The following is a 22,772-nucleotide window of genomic DNA, read 5'->3' on the forward strand; positions in this document are numbered from 1 at the left end:
GGTTTATGTTTTCCGACATCTCAGTTAAAGTATATTGTCATTGACCTTCCAAACATGTTGAGCTTGCCTTTCCCCCTCTTGCTAGCCAAATTCCTTGCACCAAGTAGAGATACTACTTGTGCTTCCAAATACCCTCAAACCCAGTTTTGCCATGAGAGTCCACCATACCTACCTATGGATTGAGTAAGATCCTTCAAGTAAGTTGTCATCGGTGCAAGCAATAAAAATTACTCTCTAAATATGTATGACTTATTAGTGCAGAGAAAATAAACTTTGTACGAACTTGTTGTGGAAGTAATAAAAGCGACAAATTGCATAATAAAGGTCCGCATACAAGGGGCAATATAAAGTGACGTTCTTTTGCACTAAGACTTTATGCATCAACCCTAAACGCGCATGACAACCTCTGCTTCCCTCTGCGAAGGGCCTATCTTTTACTTTATGTTTTACTTTATGCTTGAGTCAAGGTGATGCTCACCTTTCCCTTTTTCGTTTTATCCTTTGGCAAGCTCCTCGTGTTTGAAAGATCATGATACATATATCCAATTGGATGTAAGTTGGCATAGGCTATTATTGTTGACATCACCTAAAGGTGAATACGTTGGGAGGCAACACAATAAGCCCCTATCTTTCTCAGTGTCTGGCTGAAACTCTAGAACCACAAGTATTGCGTGAGTGTTAGCAATTATGGGAGACTACGAGATAGTTGAGTATGTGAGCTTGTTGAAAAACTCTATTATTGACTCTTTCTGATGTTACGATAAATTGCAATTACTTCAATGACTAAGATTATAGTATGTTAGTTCCCAATGAAGTTTTTCAACCATACTTGACATTGTGAATTGCTTATTACTTGAGCATAGGAAATCATATGACAAAATCTATATGTGTTGCTGTTATTAGAATGATCATGATGCCCTCATGTCCGTATTTTATTTTTATCGACACCTCTATCTCTAAACATGTGGACATATTTTTCGATTTCGGCTTCCGCTTGAGGACAAGCGAGGTCTAAGCTTGGGGGAGTTGATACGTCCATTTTGCATCATGCTTTTATATCAATATTTATTGCATTATGGGCTGTTATTACACATTATATCTCAATACTTATGGCTATTCTCTCTTATTTTACAAGGTTTACCATGAAGAGGGGGAATGCCGGCAGGTGGAATTCTGGCTGGAAAAGGAGCAAACATTGGAAACCTATTCTGCACAACTCCAAAAGTCCTGAAACTCCACGAAACAACTTTTTGGATTTAATAAGAATTTATGAGTGAAAGAAATAGGCCAGGGGGCCCACACCCTGTCCAGGAGACAGGGGAGCACCCCCCCCCCCCCCCGTAGGGCGCGGCCTCCTATCTCCTGGGCCCCCTGGTGGGTCTCCGGCGTCCATCTTTTGCTATATCATCACTTTTACCCTGGAAAAAATCGTGGGCAAGCTTACGAGACGAAACTCCGCCGCCACGAGGCGGAACCTTGGCGGAATCAATCTAGGGCTCTAGTGGAGCTGTTCTGCCGGGGACACTTCCCTCCGGGAGGGGGAAATCATCACCAACGTCATCACCAACGATCCTCTCATCGAGAGGGGGTCAATCTCCATCAACATCTTCACCAGCACCATCTCCTCTCAAAACCCTAGTTCATCTCTTGTATCCAATCTTGTATCAAAACCACAAATTGGTACCTGTGGGTTGCTAGTAGTGTTGATTACTCCTTGTAGTTGATGCTAATTGGTTTACTTGGTGGAAGATCATATGTTCAGATCCTTTATGCATATTATTACTCCTCTGATTTTGAACATGAATATGCTTTGTGAGTAGTTACGTTTGTTCCTGAGGACATGGGTGAAGTCTTGCTATTAGTAGTCATGTGAATTTGGTATTCGTTCGATATTTTGATGAGATGTATGTTGCCTTTCCTCTAGTGGTGTTATGTGAACGTCGACTACATGACACTTCACCATTATTTGGGCCTAGAGGAAGGCATAGGGAAGTAATAAGTAGATGATGGGTTGCTAGAGTGACAGAAGCTTAAACCCTAGTTTATGCGTTGCTTCATTAGGGGTTGATATGGACCCATATGTTTAATGTTGTGGTTAGGTTTACCTTAATACTCCTTTTTGTAGTTGCGGATGCTTGCAATAGGGGTTAATCATAAGTGGGATGCTTGTCCAAGTTAGGGCAGTACCCAAGTGCCGGTCCACCCACATATCAAATTATCAAAGTACCGAACGCGAATCTTACGAACATGATGAAAACTAGCTTGACGATAATTCCCAATGTGTCGTCGGGAGCTCCTTCTTCATTATTAGAATTTGTCCAGGCTTATCCTTTGCTACATAAAGGATTGGTCCACCTTGCTGCACTTTATTTACTTTATTTACTTTTTGCTTGTTACTATTTATCTTATCACAAAACTATCTATCACCTACTATTTCAGTGTGCAGAGAAAACCTTACTGAAAACCGCTTATCATTTCCTTCTGCTCCTCGCTGGGTTCGACACTCTTACTTATCGAAAGGACTACGATAGATCCCCTATACTTGTGGGTCATCAGTTCTTCATATAGAGAGTCTCCTATGTAATCACTTTCATATACTAGTGGGAATTTTCATTATAGAACTTGGCTTGTATATTCCAACGATGGGCTTCCTCAAATGCCCTAGGTCTTCATGAGCAAGCAAGTTGGATGCACACCCACTTAGTTTTAGTTTGAGCTTTCAAACACTTATAGCTCTAGTGCATCCGTTGCATGGCAATCCCTACTCCTCACATTGACATCAATTGATGGGCATCTCCATAGCCCGTTGATTAGCCGCGTCGATGTGAGACTTTCTCCCTTTTTGTCTTCTCCACACAACCTCCACCATCATATTCTATTCCACCTATAGTGCTATATCCATGTCTCACTCTCATGTATTGCATGAAAGTTGAAAAGGTTTGAGAATGTCAAAAGTATGAAACAATTGCTTAGCTTGTCATCGGGGTTGTGCATGATTTGAATATTTTGTGTGATTAAGATGGAGCATAGCCAGACTATATGATTTTGTAGGGATAACTTTCTTTGGCCATGTTGTTTTGAAAAGACATGATTGCTTTATTGGTACGCTCGAAGTATTATTGTTTTTATGTCAAATGATAGACTATTGCTTTGAATCACTCGTGTCTTAATATTCATGCCATGATTAGACATATGATCAAGATTATGTTAGGTAGCATTCCACATCAAAAATTATCTTTTTTATCATTTACCTACTCGAGGACGAGCAGGAATTAAGCTTGGGGATGCTGATATGTCTTCGTCGTATCTATAATTTTTGATTGTTACATGCCAATATTATTCAACTTTCATATACTTTTGGCAACTTTTTATATTATTTTTGGGACTAACATATTGATCCAGGCCCAGTGCCAGTTCCCGTTTGTTGCATGTTTTATGTTTCGCAGAAACCCAATATCAAACGAAGTCCAAACGGGATAAAAACGGACGGAGAATACTTTTGGAATATTTGTGATTTTTGGGAAGAAGAATCAATGCGAGCCGTTGCCCGAGGGGGCCACGAGGCAGGGAGGCACGCCCGAGGGGGCAGGCGCGCCCCTGACCCTCGTGAGCACCTCGTAAGGCAGTTGACGCTCTTCTTTTGCCGCAAGAAAGCTAATTTTCAGAGAAAAATCTGGGCGAAGGTTTCAACCCAATCGGAGTTACGGATCTCCGGATATAAAAGAAATGGTGAAAGGGCGGAATAAAAAAACGCAGAAATAGAGAGAGGCAGAGAGACAGATCCAATCTCGGAGGGGCTCTCGCCCCTCCCACGCCATGGGATCCAAGGACCAGAGGGGAAACCCTTCTCCCATCTAGGGAGAAGGTCAAGGAAGAAGAAGAAGAAGAAGAAGGGGGGCTCTCTCCCCCTTGCTTCCGGTGGCGCCGAAACGCCGCCGGGGGCCATCATCATCACCGCGATCTACACCAACACCTCTGCCATCTTCACCAACATCTCCATCACCTTCCCCCATCTATATTCAGCGGTCCACTCTCCCGCAACCCGCTGTACCCTCTACTTGAACATGGTGCTTTATGCTTCATATTATTATCCAATGATGTGTTGCCATCCTATGATGTCTGAGTAGATTTTCGTTGTCCTACCAGTGATTGATGAATTGCTATGATTGGTTTAATTTGCTTGTGGTTATGTTGCTGTCCTATTGTGCCCTCCGTGTCGCGCAAGCGTGAGGGATTCCCGTTGTAGGGTGTTGCAATATGTTCATGATTCACTTATAGTTGGTTGCTTGAGTGACAGAAGCATAAACCCGAGTAAGGGGGTTGTGGCGTATGGGATAAAGGGGACTTGATGCTTTAATGTTATGGTTGGGTTTTACCTTAATGATCTTTAGTAGTTGCGGATGCTTGCTAGAGTTCCAATCATAAGTGCATATGATCCAAGAAGAGAAAGTATGTTAGCTTATGCCTCTCCCACATAAAACTTGCTATCAGTCTAGTAAAGTAGTCAATTGCTTAGGGACAATTTCACAACTCCTACAACCACTTTTCCACACTCGCTATTTTACTTTATTGTTTCTTTATCTAAACAGCCCCTAGTTTATATTTACGTGATCTTTATTATCTTGCAAACCTATCCTATCACACCTACAAAGTATTTCTAGTTTCATACTTGTTCTAGGTAAAGCGAACGTCAAGCGTGCGTAGAATTGTGTCGGTGGTCGATAGAACTTGAGGGAATATTTGTTCTACCTTTAGCTCCTTGTTGGGTTCGACACTCTTACTTATCAAAAGAGGCTACAACTGATCCCTTACACTTGTGGGTTATTAGGTGCCCCTTGCCTCAGTATATAAAGAAGGAGAGGAGGGGAGGCCGGTCGGCCCTAGAGGCGTGCCCAAGTGTGGAGTCCTACTAGGACTCCAAGTCCTAGTAGGAGTCCACAAAGAGGAAGGGAGGGAGAAGGAAGGAGAGGGAGGAAAGGAGGAAAGGGGGGCCGGCCCCCTAGTCCAATTCGGTTTGGGCTAGGGGGGCCGCGTGCCCTGCCTTGTCATACCTCCTCTCTTCCACCACTTGGCCCATGAGGCCCAATACTTCTTCCCCCGTATTCCCGTAACTCCCCGGTACTCCGAAAAATACCCGAATCACTCGGAACCTTTTCGATGTCCGAATATAGTCATCCAATATTATTGATTTTTACATCTCGACCATTTCGAGACTCCTCGTCATGTCCCCGATCTCATCCGGGACTCCGAACTACCTTCGGTACATCAAAACACATAAACTCATAATACTGATCGTCATCGAACGTTAAGCGTGCGGACCCTACGGGTTCGAGAACAATGTAGACATGACCGAGACACGTCTTTGGTCAATAACCAATAGCGGAACCTGGATGCTCATATTGGCTCCTACATATTCTACGAAGATCTTTATCAGTCAAACCGCATAACAACATACGTTGTTCCCTTTGTCATCAGTATGTTACTTGCCCGAGATTCGATCGTAGGTATCTCAATACCTAGCTCAATCTCATTACCGGCAAGTCTCTTTCTCGTTCCGTAATACATCATCCCGCAACTAACTCATTAGTCACATTGCTTGCAAGGCTTATAGTGATGTACATTACCGAGAGGGCCCAGAGATACCTCTCCGACAATCGGAGTGATAAATCCTAATCTCGATCTATCCCAACTCAACAAGTACCATTGGAGACGCCTGTAGAGCACCTTTATAATCATCCAGTTACGTTGTGACGTATGGTTGCACACAAAGTGTTCCTCCGGTAATCGGGAGTTGCATAATCTCATAGTCATAGGAACATGTATAAGTCATAAAGAATGCAATAGCAATATACTAAACGATCAAGTGCTAAGCTAACGGAATGGGTCAAGTCAATCACATCATTCTCCAATGATGTGACCCCGTTAATCAAATGACAACTCATGTCTATGACTAGGAAACATAACCATCTTTGATTCAACGAGCTAGTCAAGTAGAGGCATACTAGTGACACTTTGTTTGTCTATGTATTCACACATGTACTAAGTTACCGGTTAATACAATTCTATCATGAATAATAAACATTTATCATGAATTGTGGAAATAAATAATAACTTTATTATTGCCTCTAGGGCATATTTCCTTCAACTAGACCATATTTAATGGAGGGTGACCTACCAGAAGGCACCATCTGAAGCACGTTGTTTCTCGACAACATTGGAATGACCCCAAGTTTTTTTCCATGACCTTGTATCACTAATTTAAGGCGCCATGCCAAGTTGTTTTGTTTTCCGACAAGTTTTGCACTCTACTTTTCTCGGTCAAAAAATGCTCATAAATAGCAGGACCTGTCGCCACTTGCATACGGTGTCAAAAATCGTTCAAACATGTCATCGAAGCCTACCATGGGCATGCTAACCTGTTCACAAGAGTTCGGGTCATTTTAAGAATGTCCAAAAATAGTCGTTGTTTCGCATAGACCAGGTCGATACGAGTGAACATGGGCCAGCCCATTTTAGTCTGTTCGTTGCCTCCGCGGATGCTGGTTTTGGGAACCATCTAGATGGTTCAAGGTCGGTTTTTAGCAATTTGGGAAAAGGTTCACGAATCATTTTTTATTTTCGTTTTTTAAATGTAGACCTTTGCAAGGTTCACATTGTTCTGCTGCAACTGCTCAACCAAATCCTTATTGTACACATCTATATGTTTGTGGGAGGGCCAGTGTATTGTTTGTTTGCACGTAGGAGACAGCAAATGGTTATGTTACTCATGATGCTCAGCTATGTACCACCCATTGTCTTTTGAGCGCAACTGCTGTATTAGTGCAGGACACTCACACCGGCAAGACCTGTGTTCTCCACCCTAGCCTTTCCCTGTGAAACAATGGCACACAAGACAGTTTGTCATTAAAAATATTGTCCATGATTCAACTACCTAGACATACAAATATAACGAGATCTACTAATCCATACCATACACCCACAAACAATTTCTTGCATGCACTTTGTCCTCTCGACACTAAGCCTGCTATGTAACAAAAACAACATTATGTAAACAACACCTGCATACAAACAACAAAATTTTGCAACCCAACGTGTAAGAGAGGTTGTCAATCCTTCATCGGTATTGAGATAGATTAAATTGTATGAGATTTTATAAATAGATCTAACTAAAACACAAAATAAAATAAATAAGATAAAAATGCGGTAAGATATTTTTGGTTTTAATATGATAAAAAAATAGACCCGAGGCCCGTAGATTTCACTAGAGGCTTCTCTCAAGAAAATAGCATACGGTGGGTAAACAAATTATTGTTGGGCAATTGACAGAAAAGCAAATAATTATGACGATGTCAAAGGCAATGATCATGTATATAGGTATCACGTACAAGATTAGTAGACTGACTCATGCCTGCATCTACTAGTATTACTTCACACATCTATCGCTATCCAGCATGCATCTAGTGTATTAAGTTCATGGAAAAATGGAGTAATGCAATAAGAACGATGACATGATGTAGACAAGATCTATTCATGTAGGAATAGACCCCATCTTTTTATTCTTAATAGCAACGATACATGCGTGCCTCTCTACCCCTTCTGTCACTGGGTGAGGACACCGCAATATCGAACCCATCACAAAGCACCACTTTCCATCGCAAGAAAAATTAATCTAGTTGGCCAAACCAAACCAAAGTTTCGGGGAAAAAATACGAGCTATAAAGGTCATGCATAAAAGAGTTCAGCAAAGACCCAAATAATATCATAGATAGATATGATCATAAACTCACAACTCATCGGATCCCAACAAACACACCGCAAAAAGTCATTAATTACATTAAACAGATCTCCAAGAACATCAAGGAAAACAGTGTATTAAAGATAAAAAGAAAGAAGAAGCCATCTAGCTACTACCTACGGACTCGTAGGTCAGTGATAAACTACTCACGCATCATCAGAGGGGCAAGGGTGATGATGAAGAACCCCTCCATGATCATTGCCCCCTCCGGCAGAGTGCCAAAAATGCCTCTAGATTGGATCTTGTGGTTCTGGAACTTATGGCGGCTGAAAAAGTGTTTCGTCGACTCCCCTAGGGTTTTTGGGATTTTAGAGTATTTATAGAGCTGAAGGTCGGTGAAGAAGCTTTCAGTGGGCCCCACTACCCACCAGGGCGCGCTTGGGGCCTCTAGCGTGCCCTGGTGTCTAGTGGGCCCCATGGGCCTCCTCTGGTGCACTTCCTTGGCCTCCTGGGTGTCTTGTGGGCAGAAAAAAATCTGCAAAAAGTTTCGTGGCATTTGGACTCCGTTTGGTATTGATTTTTCTGCGAAGTAAAAAATAAGCAAAAAACAGCAACTGGCACTGGACACTATGTTAATAGGTTAGTCCCCAGAAATGATATAAAGTAGCTAGTAATTGAATATAAAACATCCAAGAACGATACTTTAATAGCATGGAACAATAAAAAATTATAGATATGTTGGAGATGTATCATCTGTCTTATCGTTCCAGTCACCAACTTACATGTACCCATACTTTCATATTGTTGTACTTTGGGTCATATGCAATAACACTATATAGTACAAAAAGGTGAGTGAAAGGGGCGCATCGCACCCGCCACCAGCTTTCGCTCAGGCGACGCCACAGGGTGGCGCCCCAACCATTAGTTATACTTCATTTTGTTGTACACACTGTTTGTTTTCGTCCACTCTCTACTCCATTTTACCCCAAGGTAGTCGCGTGAAGTGACAAGCATTTGGAGAGCACACAATAACACATTTGAGGAGAAAGAACGAGGAATTTTCGGAGAAGCGCCATCATTTGTGTTAGAAAATCGGGAATATATAGATATTGGGGAAGTAAAAAGAGCACGTAGTAAAAACTGAAACAGGAGGAAGGAAAGGAATCGATGGGAGAGAAAATTTCTTGGATCGATCGATGGGGTTAGGAGGAGGGAACAAGGACACACAAACTCCCATTGAACACGTGATTTTTTTGCGGGGTTTTCTCCACCGATTTTTACAGGGATATAAAAAATCGGCGGAACGTGGGGGCGGGGGGTGTAGGGGGAGATGTTACGGAGTCATGAGCAAACGAACGAACGACGTACATACTCCCTCTTTAGGAGTAGAGATTTCGGTCTATTAGTCCAACCAAAACGCCCTAGGTATTTTGGTTGCCCTCAAGAGCCGAAACACCATTTTCCTAAGAATTCCCGAGCACAACATCTTTTTTTTCCTGGCAGGATAGAAGCACCGGACTTGATCCTTTCAAGAGGGCATGTCCTATTTGCCGCTTGCTGCGACAACTGTCTGCGTATCGCACAAATACGAGCCGAGCAACTCCGGCCTATTTAGTAGGTTTTGTTCCCTGGTTTTTCCGGTTTCCGGAACCCTCTAGAAGGTTATGGCCCAGTTTTTTTTTTCCATCAGGTTTCCGGAGGCTGCGACAAGTTTGAAAATTTCATAAGAAGTTCGGTTCTGTAAATTGCATCAAGCCCACCCAAGCAGTAAAACCCGGGCCGACGGTCCAGCCTCCGTTCCGTAGCAGAAGAAATGGAGCGTCGTCTCGTCGCCGCTACCCGCTAGATCTCCGTTGAAACCCACCGCACTCCCAGATCCACCCACCCGACCGCATGGCGGATCTCGCCGCCGCGCCGCCGCCGCGCGCGCCCGCCCCGCCGCAGCCGGCGGCGGCCAAGGACCTCTTCGGGGAGACGATCGAGGCGCACCCGCCGTGGTTCCGGCCGGAGGCCTTCCTGCGCGCGGGCTTCGACCCGGACGCCTACGTCGCCGAGCTGCGCTCCTACGTGCCCCTCGAGAGCCTCGCCGCCGAGCTGCGCTCCCACCTCGCCGCCCTCCGCGCCGAGCTCGTCGGCCTCATCAACCGCGACTACGCCGACTTCGTCGGCCTCAGCGCCCGCCTCAAGGGCGTCGACGCCGCCGCTGCCCGCATGCGCGCCCCGCTCGCCGACCTCAGGGACAAGGTCGCCGCCTTCCGCGCCGCCGCCTCCGCCGCGCTCGCCGCCCTCCGCGCAGGGCTCGAGCAGCGCGCCGCGGCGACCCAGGCGCGCGAGCTCCTCGAGCTGCTGCTAGACACCTCCCACGTCGTCTCCAAGGTTTCCGATCTCCGACCCACTCCCGCTTTGAACAGACTCCAATGTGGCTAATTCGCCCCTCTGTACCTCAGTTTATACCACTGGTGGTGGATCCGGCTGCATAACTAGTAGGCTACAGATGCATCATCTCATTCACCTCACTGCAGTTTCAGCACCTAGTAGTATAAATGATCACATGTCCTTGCATACTTATCATCGGAATTGTGACATATCATGATGCTAGAATAAATGATAGTATGTCATTGCATACTCATCCAATTTTGCAACAATATCATAATGCTAGTATAAATGATCATATATTCATATGTCATTGCGTACTTATCATCAGAACACATTGTAATGCTGAGATTTTTTTTCTTGGCTATAAAAAAAATCTCCGCCATTGAACCGTTGACCATCAAGAGGGTTTCTATCAAGCTGGCCACTGAAGCAAGTCTGATAGTACATGTTTGCCAATTTGTACCAGCCATTGTTTCATTTTTAGGTAGAGATTTTGCCCATTGTGTCTGAAATCTAAATGCCAATGTAGCTAGTTCATTAACACTGCTGGGTCTGACCGCATACATAAATTACTGACTAAAATTTCACACTTAGTATAAACGGTCACATGCCTCTGCATACTTATCAAAATTTGTGGCGTATCATGATGCTGCGGTTTCCTTCCAATGGAGTAACTCCTCTGCCTTGTCATCCGTTGACCCTCCAGAATTATTTCATCAAAGCAAGTTTGATATGTGTTTACCAAATTGCTTTAGCTCATGTCGTGTTGTTTATGAAACCTAATGGTTTGTTTTGTTCATTCAGGTTGAGAAACTGATCAAGGAATTACCAACAGCACCATCTGATTCATCAGATATTGAAGATCGTTCAGTTGATAAGGGCTACCCTGGCAATGATACTACGTCACCAAATGTGGAGGCAGGGACAGATGTCAGAGAAACACAAAGCATTCTGTTAGAAAGAATCGCAAGCGAGATGAACCGACTCAAATTTTACATCAGCCACGCACAGGTTTGTGCCAACAGATACTACTGGTCCTTGCTTCCTTGGGCATCTCTAGCTTCTAATATATAGTAGAATTTTTCTATAGTTTATACAAGTTGTTGAACAGAACCCTAGGAAAATTACAACGTAAAATGGTTACAGATAGTTCACACGAAAATATTTGGTATGTGTGTCACCATTGAAAGGGCAGTGTACATTGTCATCATAATATGTGTAATGACGTCTTAATAAAGTACGAGAAATAGCCAGTTGTATTTCATGGCCATGATTAAGTTCATTCACTTCTTGAAGTTTGTGCTAGAACCTTATCTCAAACTGCCAAAGTACCAACCCAATTTTGTATTGGTAGCACTAATTTTATATCTAACTGGATACATCATATACATTTTAATGCAACATATATATGATTCTTATTCTGTTACATTATGGCAGTACAGAACCTTCCTTTTATTGAGAACATGGAGAAGAGGGTCCAAGGTGCTACAAAACTACTTGATGGTAGCTTGGAGCGTTGCTTTGTGGTTGGTCTAGAACATCGGGACGCAAAAGTAATATACAACTGCTTGCGCGCTTATGCTGCCATTGACAACACATCTTCAGCTGAAGAGCTTTTCCGTACAACAGTGGTCTCCCCATTGATTCAGAAAATTGTCCCTCAAAACTATGCAAAAGCTGTTTCTGGGGTATCTTCTGATGACCTGGAGGATGACTATGAGCAGATAATGCAATGTGTAGAAAAAGATTGCAAATTTATTTTGGAAATATCTTCATCAGGTAGCTGTAAATTCTGTTACTTCATATTCTGATGAAGCCTAAATGCTGCATATAGACTTAGATAGATAACATCTTATCGATTTTTGTTTCATTTGCAGCAAACTCTGGACTTCATATTTTTGATTTTCTGGCCAATTCAATACTCAAGGAAGTCCATTCTGCAATCATGAAGGGAAAGCCTGGGGCCTGTTCTCCTGGAAAACCTAAAGAGTTCCTGAGAAACTACAAAGCGAGCTTAAAGTTTCTTGACTTTCTTGAAGGTATGCTTAATTATTCTGGCACAAAGTGGTTTGTTTTCTGTGATTTGGTCTGCTAAGTCTACTACAATACTATGCTTGCCTGCAAAGCCTGCTATTGTATGTTTTTGATTGTGTGTGTGTAATGACAATTAAATTGGTGAAAGGGAAGAAGGTCGTTGCTCAGCTGAGCAAGTAATGTCTCTAGCACCTTGATACGTAATCAAGTGCTAGAATCAGCTAGCAATGGTGTTGGCATTGAAGTTTGCATTGTATCCTATTACTTGTTGTGTTACAGAGAGTTGCAGAGCACAACACATCTCCATTTCTAAGTTCTATGAGGATGATGCTTACAATGATTTGAACTCAGGGTTGACCTATTATTTTTTCTGTAGGCTACTGTCCTTCCAAGTCTGCTATAACAAAGTTCCGCTCTGAGCCTGCTTACACAGATTTCATGCGACTGTGGCATGTTAGTGTCTACTTTTCACTGAGGTAAGCATAAATATCTCTGTTAGTGTTATACACACACTTCAGAACTATGTTTCTGACTTCATTTCTACTGGTTCAACTACACAAGATTCCAGGAAATTGCTGGTGGTCTTGATGGTGCTCTTACAGCCACAATTAGCCCTGTCGGAGTGAATGAGAACCAAATGAAGCAGAAGACATTATTGTTGAAGCAAAGTATTAAGCTATTAGAAAGCTTGCAGTCCTGCTGGAGTGATGATGTTCTTGTTTTCTCTCACTCTGATAAATTCCTCCGATTGTCCTTGCAGCTTATTTCAAGGTATAACTATCACAAATGGTATTTTTTTTAACTTGCTTTTCATGATTTATCATCCGGAGGCTGACCTTTTATTTTCCTCCATGTCCTTGCACAATAAGGTATACAACATGGCTTTCTTCTGGTCTGGCTGCACGTAATGCTTCTGATGGGAGCTCGAGTTCTCCTGCAGATTCTGAGTGGGCACTCTCTGTACCTGTGGAGGATTTCATATATGTATGTCACATCTACAGAATTATTTGAAGTCTTACCATGTCATTTAAGTGACCAAGACCTAGCACTTCTTCTCAATACTGAGTGTTATCATCTTAGCTGTGTACACCATGTGTTACTCTTTTGAGTGTATGCTTTCGTTTCAAGTTAGTGGTTTTACTGGTTTATGAAATTAAGTTGACAATAAGGTAATTAGTTAACTCCATGCTAAACATTTAGTGCTCAAAGTCAGTGTGAAGTTGACTGGCTGACTACTTGTACTTTAGTTTTACCAGCATCATACATGGTGGGGTTCATATTGACAACTACGAGGCAATAAAAGGGCAAGGTGCAGCCTTCCTGTTGTCCTGGCCCGTCCTTCTGTAGTCGTTGTTACATTCTGAATATGCTATAAAACAATGTTGAGCAGACCACGTAGCAGTTTATAGGCTTGACAGATTTTTTTTCTTTGGATTAAAGTGTTACGATAATTTGATGTGCAGGTAATGCATGATGTAAATGCTGTAATTGGCGAGCTTTCAGAATCAGGCGACTTTGTGGGACGTGTGAATCAATTGCTAGCATCATGCCCCATTGAAGTACTTACCCTTGTGAAACAAAGTATATTGCAAGCTGTTGAGCCTTTGAAGGAGTTGTTGCCTAGCATAATGGATGTCATGATTGGGGTCATAGTGAAAAGGTCTAATGAGGTGAGTGAACTGATGCCAACAGGAGGGCAATACTATCATCATACTCATACATACCTTGTGCTGAATATAGAAGCTACTGTTTGCATTTGTAAATAATTTTATTCAATGGAACATTTAAGACTGTTCCTATTGTTCTCTAATTGTAACTACATTCTTTCTGAAATGATTGTAGGATCTGAAACACCTGAAGGGAATAACAGCCACGTATAGGATGACCAATAAACTTCCCGTGAGGCATTCTCCGTATGTATCTGGGATTTTGCATCCACTTAAGGTGAATGAACTTCCATGTTTGGTTTTCTGTTTCTGTTCAACTGACAGCATTTTATTAGCTTAAAATTTCTGAGTTTATTGCTCTCTTCTGAGCAAGGTCATATTACATTTACTAGTTTTATGGTCTGCATTTGAGTTATGGTCATATGCCTATTTTGTGTGCTGTAATTTATTGGCCCCGTTTCAACTTCTGTAACAGATTCATGTGCTATTTTCATTTTATGCTATTTCATTATGAGCTTTCCTTTGCGTTCTTAGGTGTTTCTTGAAGGAGATCGTGTGCACTATTTATCAGAAGATGATAAAACTAAGCTGCGCCGTGGTTCGACAGACAAGATCACGGCAACTTATTATGACATGGTATCCGAAGTAGTCAATGTGGTAAGTATAAGGATTGCCCGCCTGCCTTTGAAATTTCAGTTCTACCTTTCTACCTATGAGTTACTCAGGTTGCATCTTTTCAATATGAAGGCAAGGAAAACTGAATCTTCGTTGCAAAGACTGCGCCAAGGACAACAGAAACGAATAGGAGGTAGTACTGATGCCTCAGATAACATCATATCTGACACCGACAAGATCTGCATGCAGCTATTCCTTGATATTCAGGTCCGCTAACTGTCTTTGTACGCTCATTCTCATAAATCATATAGATCCATCTTTCATCAACTGTTTTTTTTTTTGGGGTGTGGCATTCCCCCTTTTGGTTCTTTCTATGTACAATATTCTTTCCCTTACCAGTTTCTTCAAACCTGAACTCCGTTTTCTGCATGCGACACTTGCAACATTGGCAATCTCTGCTACACTACACACAGAAATGCTTCTATTTAGTAGAACAGAGAACATAGCAGACAAAGTGTCGAGGCAGCTTATGTGATTAAACATGTTTAGAAAGTACATGTGTATCAGACGTGCATTGCGCTGCTGCTGACACATCGTTTCACATGCATTGTTTCGCAGGAATATGCGCGGAACCTTCGCACCCTGGGAATAGACGCGAGAGAAATCGAATCCTACAGATCTCTCTGGCAGTGCGTCGCCCCTAAAGACAAGCAAGATAGCATCCAGTTTTGATGTAAAACATACTGTCAGTACATAGAACATGTTGCCTATAGGTCCTTGGGATTGCGTAGATATGTCTGGTGTTGTTCATTAGTTTGGAGATTTATATGTAGTAGAGCGCTGGACCTTTGATCGCCGTCATTGTTTGAATTTACTAGTCTGTCACCTCCAGAATCCAGATTTTACAACGATATATTCAAAACGTGTATCATACATTTTCTCTCTGATGAATAACTATATGAATTTCACCGGACAATCTGCTCAGCTGTTGTAAGATCAGAATATCAACTACTGTCTGTAAATGCAAGGCCTTTTGATTCTTTTTCACGGCCTTTACTATATGGGTTGGCTTGTGACAAGTTTTACAAATCGCCCTTATTTCCCAACCTGCTTCCCCTTTAATCCAGGAATGAGACAATTGTTGCAAAATTCAGGAAACCAACCACTGATTACAAATGCTCAAAAAAAATGCTGAATCACAGCCTTGCGAATAATTCATGCTCCGATACATGTCTCGCTATAACATAACATCTCAACAAAATAACAACAGATTTGGCTACTCATTTCACAAAGATACAATCGCCACAGGTATGTTACAGGCAGGGTGGGTGTCACTTCTTGAACCAGCTGAAGCATGAGCAGCCCTGAAAAAGAAGCAGACACACACGTACCGTCTATTAGATGCGATTTATCGACACTATCACATTTTCAATGAACCGAACACGGCTGAGATATTGCTACCATAAGCAACTACTCTACAAGAAGTCCAGAAGTAACATTGCTGGGCTGGTACTTAATATTTTTGCAACTATTCTGCTCAGGAACTGTAGATTGTAGTATTGGAGATGAAGCAAGCAATTATCTTAGGTATCTAGGTGCACTATCTTGCTTCTGAATGGCCAATGCTTGAAGCGGCGAAAACTAGTTCCACAAGCAAAACAAGAGAATCTTTACTCCACATGTATGACAGCATTTGTGGTGAAACCAGCTGCAGTACACAAGATTAAAGCGGACTCACCGAAGATTCATATCTGTCCCCTTGGTTGTAGCGGTCCTTATATGCATGGCTGGTGCCGACAGTATCCGCGCCGGACTGCTTCTCCTCCCTCACCTTCTCAAATATGTCAGTGAAACCTTCACCAGTCGAAGGGTCTTTCTCATCCCAGTCTCCAAACTTCGGCACAGCTGATCCTCTCTCGGGCTGCACGTGCAAAAATCACACACCAGCACTTCAGAAAGTACGCATACCAGCAGTAATACTTACAATGCAATTACATTCTGCTTAATATTTTTTTTCATTCATAGTCAGTACACAAAGAAGAAATGGTTTTCATTTGACTGAGGCTCACAGAAGCATCCAGGACCTTACCGTTTCATCGCCGCGGCCGGTTGGCCTCATCTTGGACCTTCCAGGCGTGGTGGGAGCAGAACCCCTGCGATCCGCAACAGGAGATGAAACCCCACCTTTGTTTGCAAGCCTTGCCTGCTGCCGAGGATGGATGGGTGACCTCTCATTGCTCGCTTTCCTCGCAGCGCCTTCGTAGTTGCTCTGGTCACCATATCTATGGTTGGGCGACTCGGCATGTGTTTTCCGGGCAGCGGGCTCGTGCCGACGGAGGTCGTCTTCTCGGGTGGCACGCCTTTCGTCCCTGTTCTTGCGCAGCCCCGGCTCGGACCCCGGCCTCAAGGGGGAGGCCTTGACCGACGGCGGGTCGTTCGGGGGTGCCTGTGCAGCGCCTTGGTTGCGATCGTTCTGGTTGACGGGCCTTCCTGGAGATTTGCGGGCGTTTTCGAAGTACTGCGTGTAGCCTTGGCCCTCGTCCTCCCAGTTCCCAAATTTAGGAACCCCTTGATGCTGCTGCTGGTAAGGTTGAAGGAGGAAGCAGCTTGTTAGTACTATAAATTAACATGTGATGAGCAGATTAAATTAAGACGCGTAATTTTTTAGGCAATGCACTTGGCATACTAAATGAACTCTAGAGACCAAAAACACAACTGGACAAAGAGATAAGATAATGGTTCAGAGCATACAGAATACTGAACCTTGTAATCTACTCTGAACACAAGATTATGATAAGATAATGGAGTACAATACAAGATGTTGCCACTTGAGCATGTTTTGTTTCATATAAGTATAACACACACACACACACACACACACACACGCATGAATAAGATGTAGAGGGGTGTTCCATTTGACTAATCATCACTAAAATAAGCATTGTTATTTGACCTCGCCTGCTAGCATATTATCTGTTATAGTGCCAACTGCAGTTTTGCTCAACCAAACATATTTTCATCAAATCAAGTAGTACTGACAACAAAAACAAGGGTTGCCACCAACTACTCTTGTACCACCGGATACGCAACAAAATCACATTTCTGGATGCATAAAACAAAAGTCTAGATCTTGGTTGCCATTTCGGTGAAAATGAAGAATCGGCACATTTATTCCATGGAGAACAAACTGATTCCATGGAGGCGCAGGGCAATCTGTGTCCCCACCAGCCAGGCAATCCAGCAAGCAGAATACGACTGACTAGTTGGTCAAATCTAGCACTGGGGAAGAAAAGGAATGGCATATCTGCAATCCGAAGGCGATTCCTTCCAAGAAGAAATCCCACATGGCCCAAGAAGAGGAAGAATCTTCCCTTGCTCGCCTCCCACGGCACCGGTCAACCCACGGATCCAAGCAAGCACGGCCACCCCCACCCCCACCACACCTCGGAGACGGCGGCGGCGAGCCGGCCAACCAACCAACCAACCAATGGAGCGAGGGCGGGGACTTACGGCCATTTCCGCCGGAGAAGGGCGTCGGCGCGCTCGCCCCTGCCGGCCTCCTGGATGGCTGGATGATGGGATTCAGAGAAGGAGCAACCGCCGCGTCATTCAACGGGATGAGGAGGAAATCGGGCCGGCCAATAGGAGGGCGGCAGCAGGGCGAGGGGGTAGGAGGAGGAGGAGGACCGGACTAGCGAGACTAGGCGAGGGAGAAAAGGTAGTAGCTGGGAGAGGAGAGGAGAGGAGGGGGAGAAGAGTCGTGGTTGGTTGACCATTATGGCGTCCGATTCTTCTTCTCCTTCTTCTTCTTGCTGCCGGTGCTGCTGCTTCCTGTCGCTCGCCTGCTTCCCCGGACCGGCTTCTCCGCCGCGCGCCGCTGCCGGATGCGGTGGAGAGTGGAGGCTGCGGTGGTGGTGGTGGCGGCTCCGTTGTGATTGATGATCTCTGTTCCTGCTACTACCTATGGCCTTAATAATAATACTCTCTCTCTCTCTCGCCTGCTGTGGTGTGGTGTGGTGGAGCCTGGAGGGAGAGGGAGTAGAGTCTCCATCATCAATCATGGTGTGGTGTCCGCCTTAACTTGGCTACCTATCTATCTACAGTAGCTAAAAGCACGCCACCCCGCGCAGCGCTGTGCCGGTAACCTGTCAACAATTTTTTTTGGCGATGAGAAACTAGTTGAGTTGAGCGTGTTTGTTTTTTTGGTACCCACTGTGTACTAGTTGAGTGAAGGTTGCTTGTGTAGACTATATATGCAAGTCTGATGGATACTGCTTTTGTTGCTCCTGTAATCTCTAGTTGCTGCTATTGCGGGCAAAAATGTTCGTCTGCTCCTTGATGGATATGATGTGATGCCATTCTTTGGTTGATGAAGACTACACTTGTTTTATCGATTTGTCGCTGTGGCTAGCTGGCCGGAGTTCACATCTCTTTGACTGACTGACTGACTACAGCGATTTGTCGCTCTGTCGATTTGAGGTGTTACTACCTTGTGTTGTTTGAGGTGTTACTACTGAGTCCAGTCACATACTTGTTGCAGTTTTGTTTGTTCGTTCATTTCAACCTGTGCTACCTACTGCCAAAATTTGATTGATCCTCCTGACTGATCATTGTTTTCCTAGTAGGTATTGATTTGTGGGTCTACTCTGTTTAGTTATCTATATGTATCTATTCATTATTTTATCGTGTTTCAAATGTAGGTGCTCTGACATTAGAAGTTGGCTTTATCCGAAGACTTTGTGTTCAATTGCTTGGTCCCTTTTGATTCGTCGATCATTGACAAGTTTTCACTCGGAGCAAGAAAGGTATGTGACGCGGTCATCCCTTTGACATGGCCACTGTGGAAGCTTAAATTATGCAAAACTACTGCTCTTGTGATGTTGTTTTTCTCTGCCTAGTATTGAAAGTGGTCTTATTTTAGTATATGAGAAAACTGATGCTCTTAATTATGTACGTAGATGTTACAATAGAAATGGTATTATCTTTGTATTCACTCCTGAGCTTCCTAGGCTCCTAGCTATTGGTTCTTTGCAGCCATAATAGAGATGGTATTATCATTGCTTTATTTTTAATTATTATCGTTGTATTAATTTTGTTTTCATTGGGTATAATAGTGATGGATTCTAGGAGAAATAAAATTATTAAGATTATCTCGCAAGAACAAGAAGAAGATGATGAACTATTTTTCCTTTTGGTTCCCGCTTTATATGCTTCCCTTTATGAGGAAAAGCATCCAGTTCACACATCATCTTTATCCGGGGCTGCAAAGGTTAAGGAAATATTAGAAGGCCACGAGAGTTGGTCTAGGGTTGAGTTTCGGATGGAACCTGAGATTTTCAAGTCTATCGTGGATTACCTTAGAAGAGAGAATCTATTGAAGGGCACGTCGCGTGTTGCTGTCGAGGAGCAGTTGGCAATGTTCATGTACATGATTTCACACAATGCTAGTAATCAAGATCTACAAAAAATACTTCCAACACAGCGCAGAAACAATTCATAGGAAGATAAACAGGATTTTTGACTTAATTCCAACTCTAGCCCAAAGATTTATAAAGATTCCAAGTTCACTCCAGCCCCACCCGAAGATTGTTTCGAACAACCGCTATTGGCCTTATTTCCAGGTGAACCACTATACACACATCTCCATATCAATGGAATTTTTGAAACTTCTCCACGTAGATTTCTAAACCTACCAACTTTGTTATTTCTTTTTCAATGTGCAGAACTGCATTGGTGCTATAGATGGAACACATATCCCCATCACTATTGCTGAAGATAAGGCCCCCCCATTTAGGAATAGGAAAGGAACCCTCTCACAGAATGTCATGGTTGCATGTGATTTTGATCTGAATTTCACATTTATTTCATGTGGGTGGGAAGGGTCTGCATCAGATGCAGGAGTTCTTCGTTCTGCTATTAGCAAGGGGTTTCATGTGCCAGATGGAAAATTTTATCTCGTAGATGGTGGATATGCAAACACGCCTTCTTTTCTTGCACCATATCGAGGAGTTCGGTATCACCTGAGTGAATTTAGGAGGCGGCGCTCATCTAATACGGGCTATGCCGACCATAGGGAGTTGTTCAACCATACCCATGCAATCCTCCGGAACCACATCGAAAGGAGCATTGGTGTTCTGAAAAAACGTTTCCCTATCTTGAAAGTGGGCAATCACTACCCAATAGAGTCACGAATCAAGATTCCGGCGGCATGTGCTGTATTCCATAACATCATTAGAGCTCAAAGTGGTGATGAGGCATGGTTGGATCACCAACCACCGTTAATTCCACCAGAAACATATGTTGATGTTCCAGAGGGAGATGATGTCAACCAACATCATCACAATGAGGCAAACGATGGAAACACTCTTAGAGATCAGATCGCGATGCAAATATGGGCTGATTATAACAACTAGTCGGACAATTTATTTTGTAATTTTTTTCTCACCTTTTCTTAGGTAAAGTAGTGGTAGAGTGAAATTTAACTAGTACCCCATTGTTGGTTCAATAATGTAGCTATGGCAGCGCCTAGGGCATCTTGGGACCATGCATACGAGAAAGGTCTTGTTGATATAATGCTTGACCACAACAATCCCATTTATCGAGGTCAAAATGGGTGGACTGCTGAAGGGTGGACTAGAATTACAAATACATTCAATCAGAAATTTCCACTAGCTCATTTCTCCAAGCAACAAATCCAAGAGAAGGATAAGGATTTAAAAGGAAATTATAAGGCAGTGAGAGACTCTCGGAAACAGAGTGGCACGGGATGGGATGATACACTTTGCATGATCATCCCTGAACCTGTAATATGGGATAAACTTATCAAGGTTAGCTCTTTTCTTGATATATTGTTTGCTCACTGCCATTCATGCTCTTCAAGGTATTGTTTTATTGATCCCAACCATACAATGTTGTTGCATTCAATAGGATAATCTAAGGGTAAAGAAGTTCCGTTCAAAACCATTCATGCTCTTCAAGTCATTGGCTACACTACATGAAGGTGTGTTTCCTGTATCATGTATTTCCGTCGACCCTACATATTAAATCATTTTCATTCTTGCTTTAATTATATAGTATTTGTGAGATTGTTGAGATACTTGTATTTTTTCATGTTTCCAAGAGAACATGCTGATATGTTTCTTTTTCTTTGGAGCAGGAAGTATTGCTTCAGGAGACTTGAACTTTGTATCAATTCCGCAAGTGGATCTCACAAGCGATGCCATTTCTCCTATGGATTCCTCTACCAATGATTTGAACCATATCTCCTCTACCAATGTTGATGATGGTATGTCCTCATCTGATCTACAAGGGCAAGGGGCATCAAGAAGAGATGAACCTGAAGCTACAGCATCTACCAACTCTGAACAAAAGGGAGCACTGCCTGTGAAAAAGAGGAAGCAAAGTCAGATCGCTGTTGTACTTGAGGATTACATGGATTTTCGGAAGAAACAATCTGCAAAACTGGTTGACGAGTTGAAGGAACCAAAGCAAGATGACATTTTCTTGATTGGAAACTGTGTGGCTGCGCTAGAACCAATGGAAGATTTATCAATTGCAGAAAAAGCAAAGGCACTGCGGCTTTTCAAATGCCCAATGAATCGAGAAATATTCATCAATACCAAGGACTCAAATCTTCGGCTTTATTGGTTGAAGGAGGAGATTTCTGAGATGTAGATAGCATAAGGTGTGTAAGCAGTTCACCTTCTTGTTTTGCACTACATCCATTTTATATTTATTTACTTTGTGGCATTATTGACTTGAGCTTTTTATAAGCTTGTTTCCCTTTGTTCTGTAGTACATCAATCTCTGTAGTAATCGTAATTAGTAGTTTGTTTTGTGTTTTTATCCTTTTTATCAACAATTTGTGTTGTTCATTACTAGAAATCCAAGCTCTAGTCATACACTTGTCATCGAGCGCTACAGTTTTTTCTTCATACAAATCGAGCGCTACAGCTTGATTTGAAAAACGTGTATTAGTGACAAAGCAATGAAAACATGAATCAATGTATTGTTAAGGTTTCAAGTTTTCCAGTAGATTATTGTCAGAGAGGACAACATTTTATTATGTGTGCATCTGTTTCTTTGTGAAACATGCATGTAAATAAAAATATGTGCTTATATATAGTTTTAAACGTGATATTGTGTAGTAACAACACTGTTCTTTCTTGTTTTGCAGGTTTACTAAAGCTATCCGATAAAAATGTTCAAAAAAGTTGATGGTGGAAGTTTGAGTAGAGTAACTATTTCGACAACAAACATTTTTGCTATGGATCAGTCACACATGGGCATTTTTTATGGAACAAAATGCTTATCATTGCTGGATTTCTAGCCGTAGTTTGTATTTT

The 22,772-nt window shown here is 42.8% G+C and overlaps 4 protein-coding genes across 8 annotated transcripts; 3 read left to right on the top strand and 1 right to left on the bottom strand.

Moving 5' to 3' along the window:
* The first annotated feature begins 9,530 nt into the window (after window positions 1-9,530).
* On the top strand, window positions 9,531-15,403 carry LOC123114316 (conserved oligomeric Golgi complex subunit 2). Its single transcript, XM_044535750.1, has 12 exons — window positions 9,531-10,111; window positions 10,916-11,122; window positions 11,554-11,890; window positions 11,989-12,150; window positions 12,522-12,621; window positions 12,707-12,916; window positions 13,015-13,129; window positions 13,609-13,815; window positions 13,988-14,089; window positions 14,347-14,469; window positions 14,560-14,694; window positions 15,046-15,403. Exons 1-12 carry the CDS (start codon window positions 9,629-9,631, stop codon window positions 15,157-15,159), a joined length of 2,295 nt encoding a protein of 764 aa, XP_044391685.1. The 5' UTR covers window positions 9,531-9,628; the 3' UTR covers window positions 15,160-15,403.
* A 173-nt stretch (window positions 15,404-15,576) lies between these two features.
* LOC123114317 (RPM1-interacting protein 4) lies at window positions 15,577-18,503 on the bottom strand. 5 transcript variants are annotated; one of them, XM_044535753.1, is made up of 4 exons: window positions 18,201-18,503; window positions 16,517-17,002; window positions 16,166-16,348; window positions 15,577-15,791 (listed from the first exon to the last, which is right to left on the bottom strand). In XM_044535753.1, exons 1-4 carry the CDS (start codon window positions 18,486-18,488, stop codon window positions 15,759-15,761), a joined length of 990 nt encoding a protein of 329 aa, XP_044391688.1. In that variant the 5' UTR covers window positions 18,489-18,503; the 3' UTR covers window positions 15,577-15,758. The 5 variants fall into 5 exon arrangements, with proteins under 5 accessions (XP_044391688.1, XP_044391687.1, XP_044391686.1 ...); XM_044535752.1 differs by having other exon boundaries at window positions 16,517-17,005; XM_044535751.1 differs by having other exon boundaries at window positions 16,517-17,008.
* A 1,393-nt stretch (window positions 18,504-19,896) lies between these two features.
* Window positions 19,897-20,854, top strand: LOC123114320 (uncharacterized). The gene is made up of 2 exons (XM_044535756.1): window positions 19,897-20,048; window positions 20,151-20,854. Exon 2 carries the CDS (start codon window positions 20,253-20,255, stop codon window positions 20,838-20,840), a length of 588 nt encoding a protein of 195 aa, XP_044391691.1. The 5' UTR covers window positions 19,897-20,048; window positions 20,151-20,252; the 3' UTR covers window positions 20,841-20,854.
* Window positions 20,855-22,101, top strand: LOC123115319 (uncharacterized). Its single transcript, XM_044536502.1, has 3 exons — window positions 20,855-21,254; window positions 21,355-21,427; window positions 21,584-22,101. The coding sequence occupies exons 1-3, from the start codon at window positions 20,943-20,945 to the stop codon at window positions 22,099-22,101; spliced, it is 903 nt and encodes a 300-aa protein (XP_044392437.1). The 5' UTR covers window positions 20,855-20,942.
* Window positions 22,102-22,772: the final 671 nt, after the last annotated feature.

The sequence above is a fragment of the Triticum aestivum genome, chromosome 5B (assembly GCF_018294505.1).
Source record: "Triticum aestivum cultivar Chinese Spring chromosome 5B, IWGSC CS RefSeq v2.1, whole genome shotgun sequence".
NCBI lineage: Eukaryota > Viridiplantae > Streptophyta > Magnoliopsida > Poales > Poaceae > Triticum > Triticum aestivum.

Excerpts from the sequence above, each read along its gene's own strand:
- LOC123114316 (XM_044535750.1), top strand. The coding sequence starts at position 9,629 with ATGGCGGATCTCGCCGCCGCGCCGCCGCCGCGCGCGCCCGCCCCGCCG. Across the intron at positions 10,112-10,915 it reads CCTCCCACGTCGTCTCCAAG|GTTGAGAAACTGATCAAGGA; the intron begins GTTTCCGATCTC and ends TTGTTCATTCAG. Across the intron at positions 12,917-13,014 it reads TCCTTGCAGCTTATTTCAAG|GTATACAACATGGCTTTCTT; the intron begins GTATAACTATCA and ends TTGCACAATAAG.
- LOC123114317 (XM_044535751.1), bottom strand. The coding sequence starts at position 18,488 with ATGATTGATGATGGAGACTCTACTCCCTCTCCCTCCAGGCTCCACCAC. Across the intron at positions 17,009-18,200 it reads AAGAATCGGACGCCATAATG|CAGCAGCATCAAGGGGTTCC; the intron begins GTCAACCAACCA and ends CAACCTTACCAG. Across the intron at positions 16,349-16,516 it reads CCGGCCGCGGCGATGAAACG|CCCGAGAGAGGATCAGCTGT; the intron begins GTAAGGTCCTGG and ends TTGCACGTGCAG.
- LOC123114320 (XM_044535756.1), top strand. The coding sequence starts at position 20,253 with ATGGTTGCATGTGATTTTGATCTGAATTTCACATTTATTTCATGTGGG.
- LOC123115319 (XM_044536502.1), top strand. The coding sequence starts at position 20,943 with ATGGCAGCGCCTAGGGCATCTTGGGACCATGCATACGAGAAAGGTCTT. Across the intron at positions 21,255-21,354 it reads TATGGGATAAACTTATCAAG|GATAATCTAAGGGTAAAGAA; the intron begins GTTAGCTCTTTT and ends TGCATTCAATAG. Across the intron at positions 21,428-21,583 it reads ATTGGCTACACTACATGAAG|GAAGTATTGCTTCAGGAGAC; the intron begins GTGTGTTTCCTG and ends TCTTTGGAGCAG.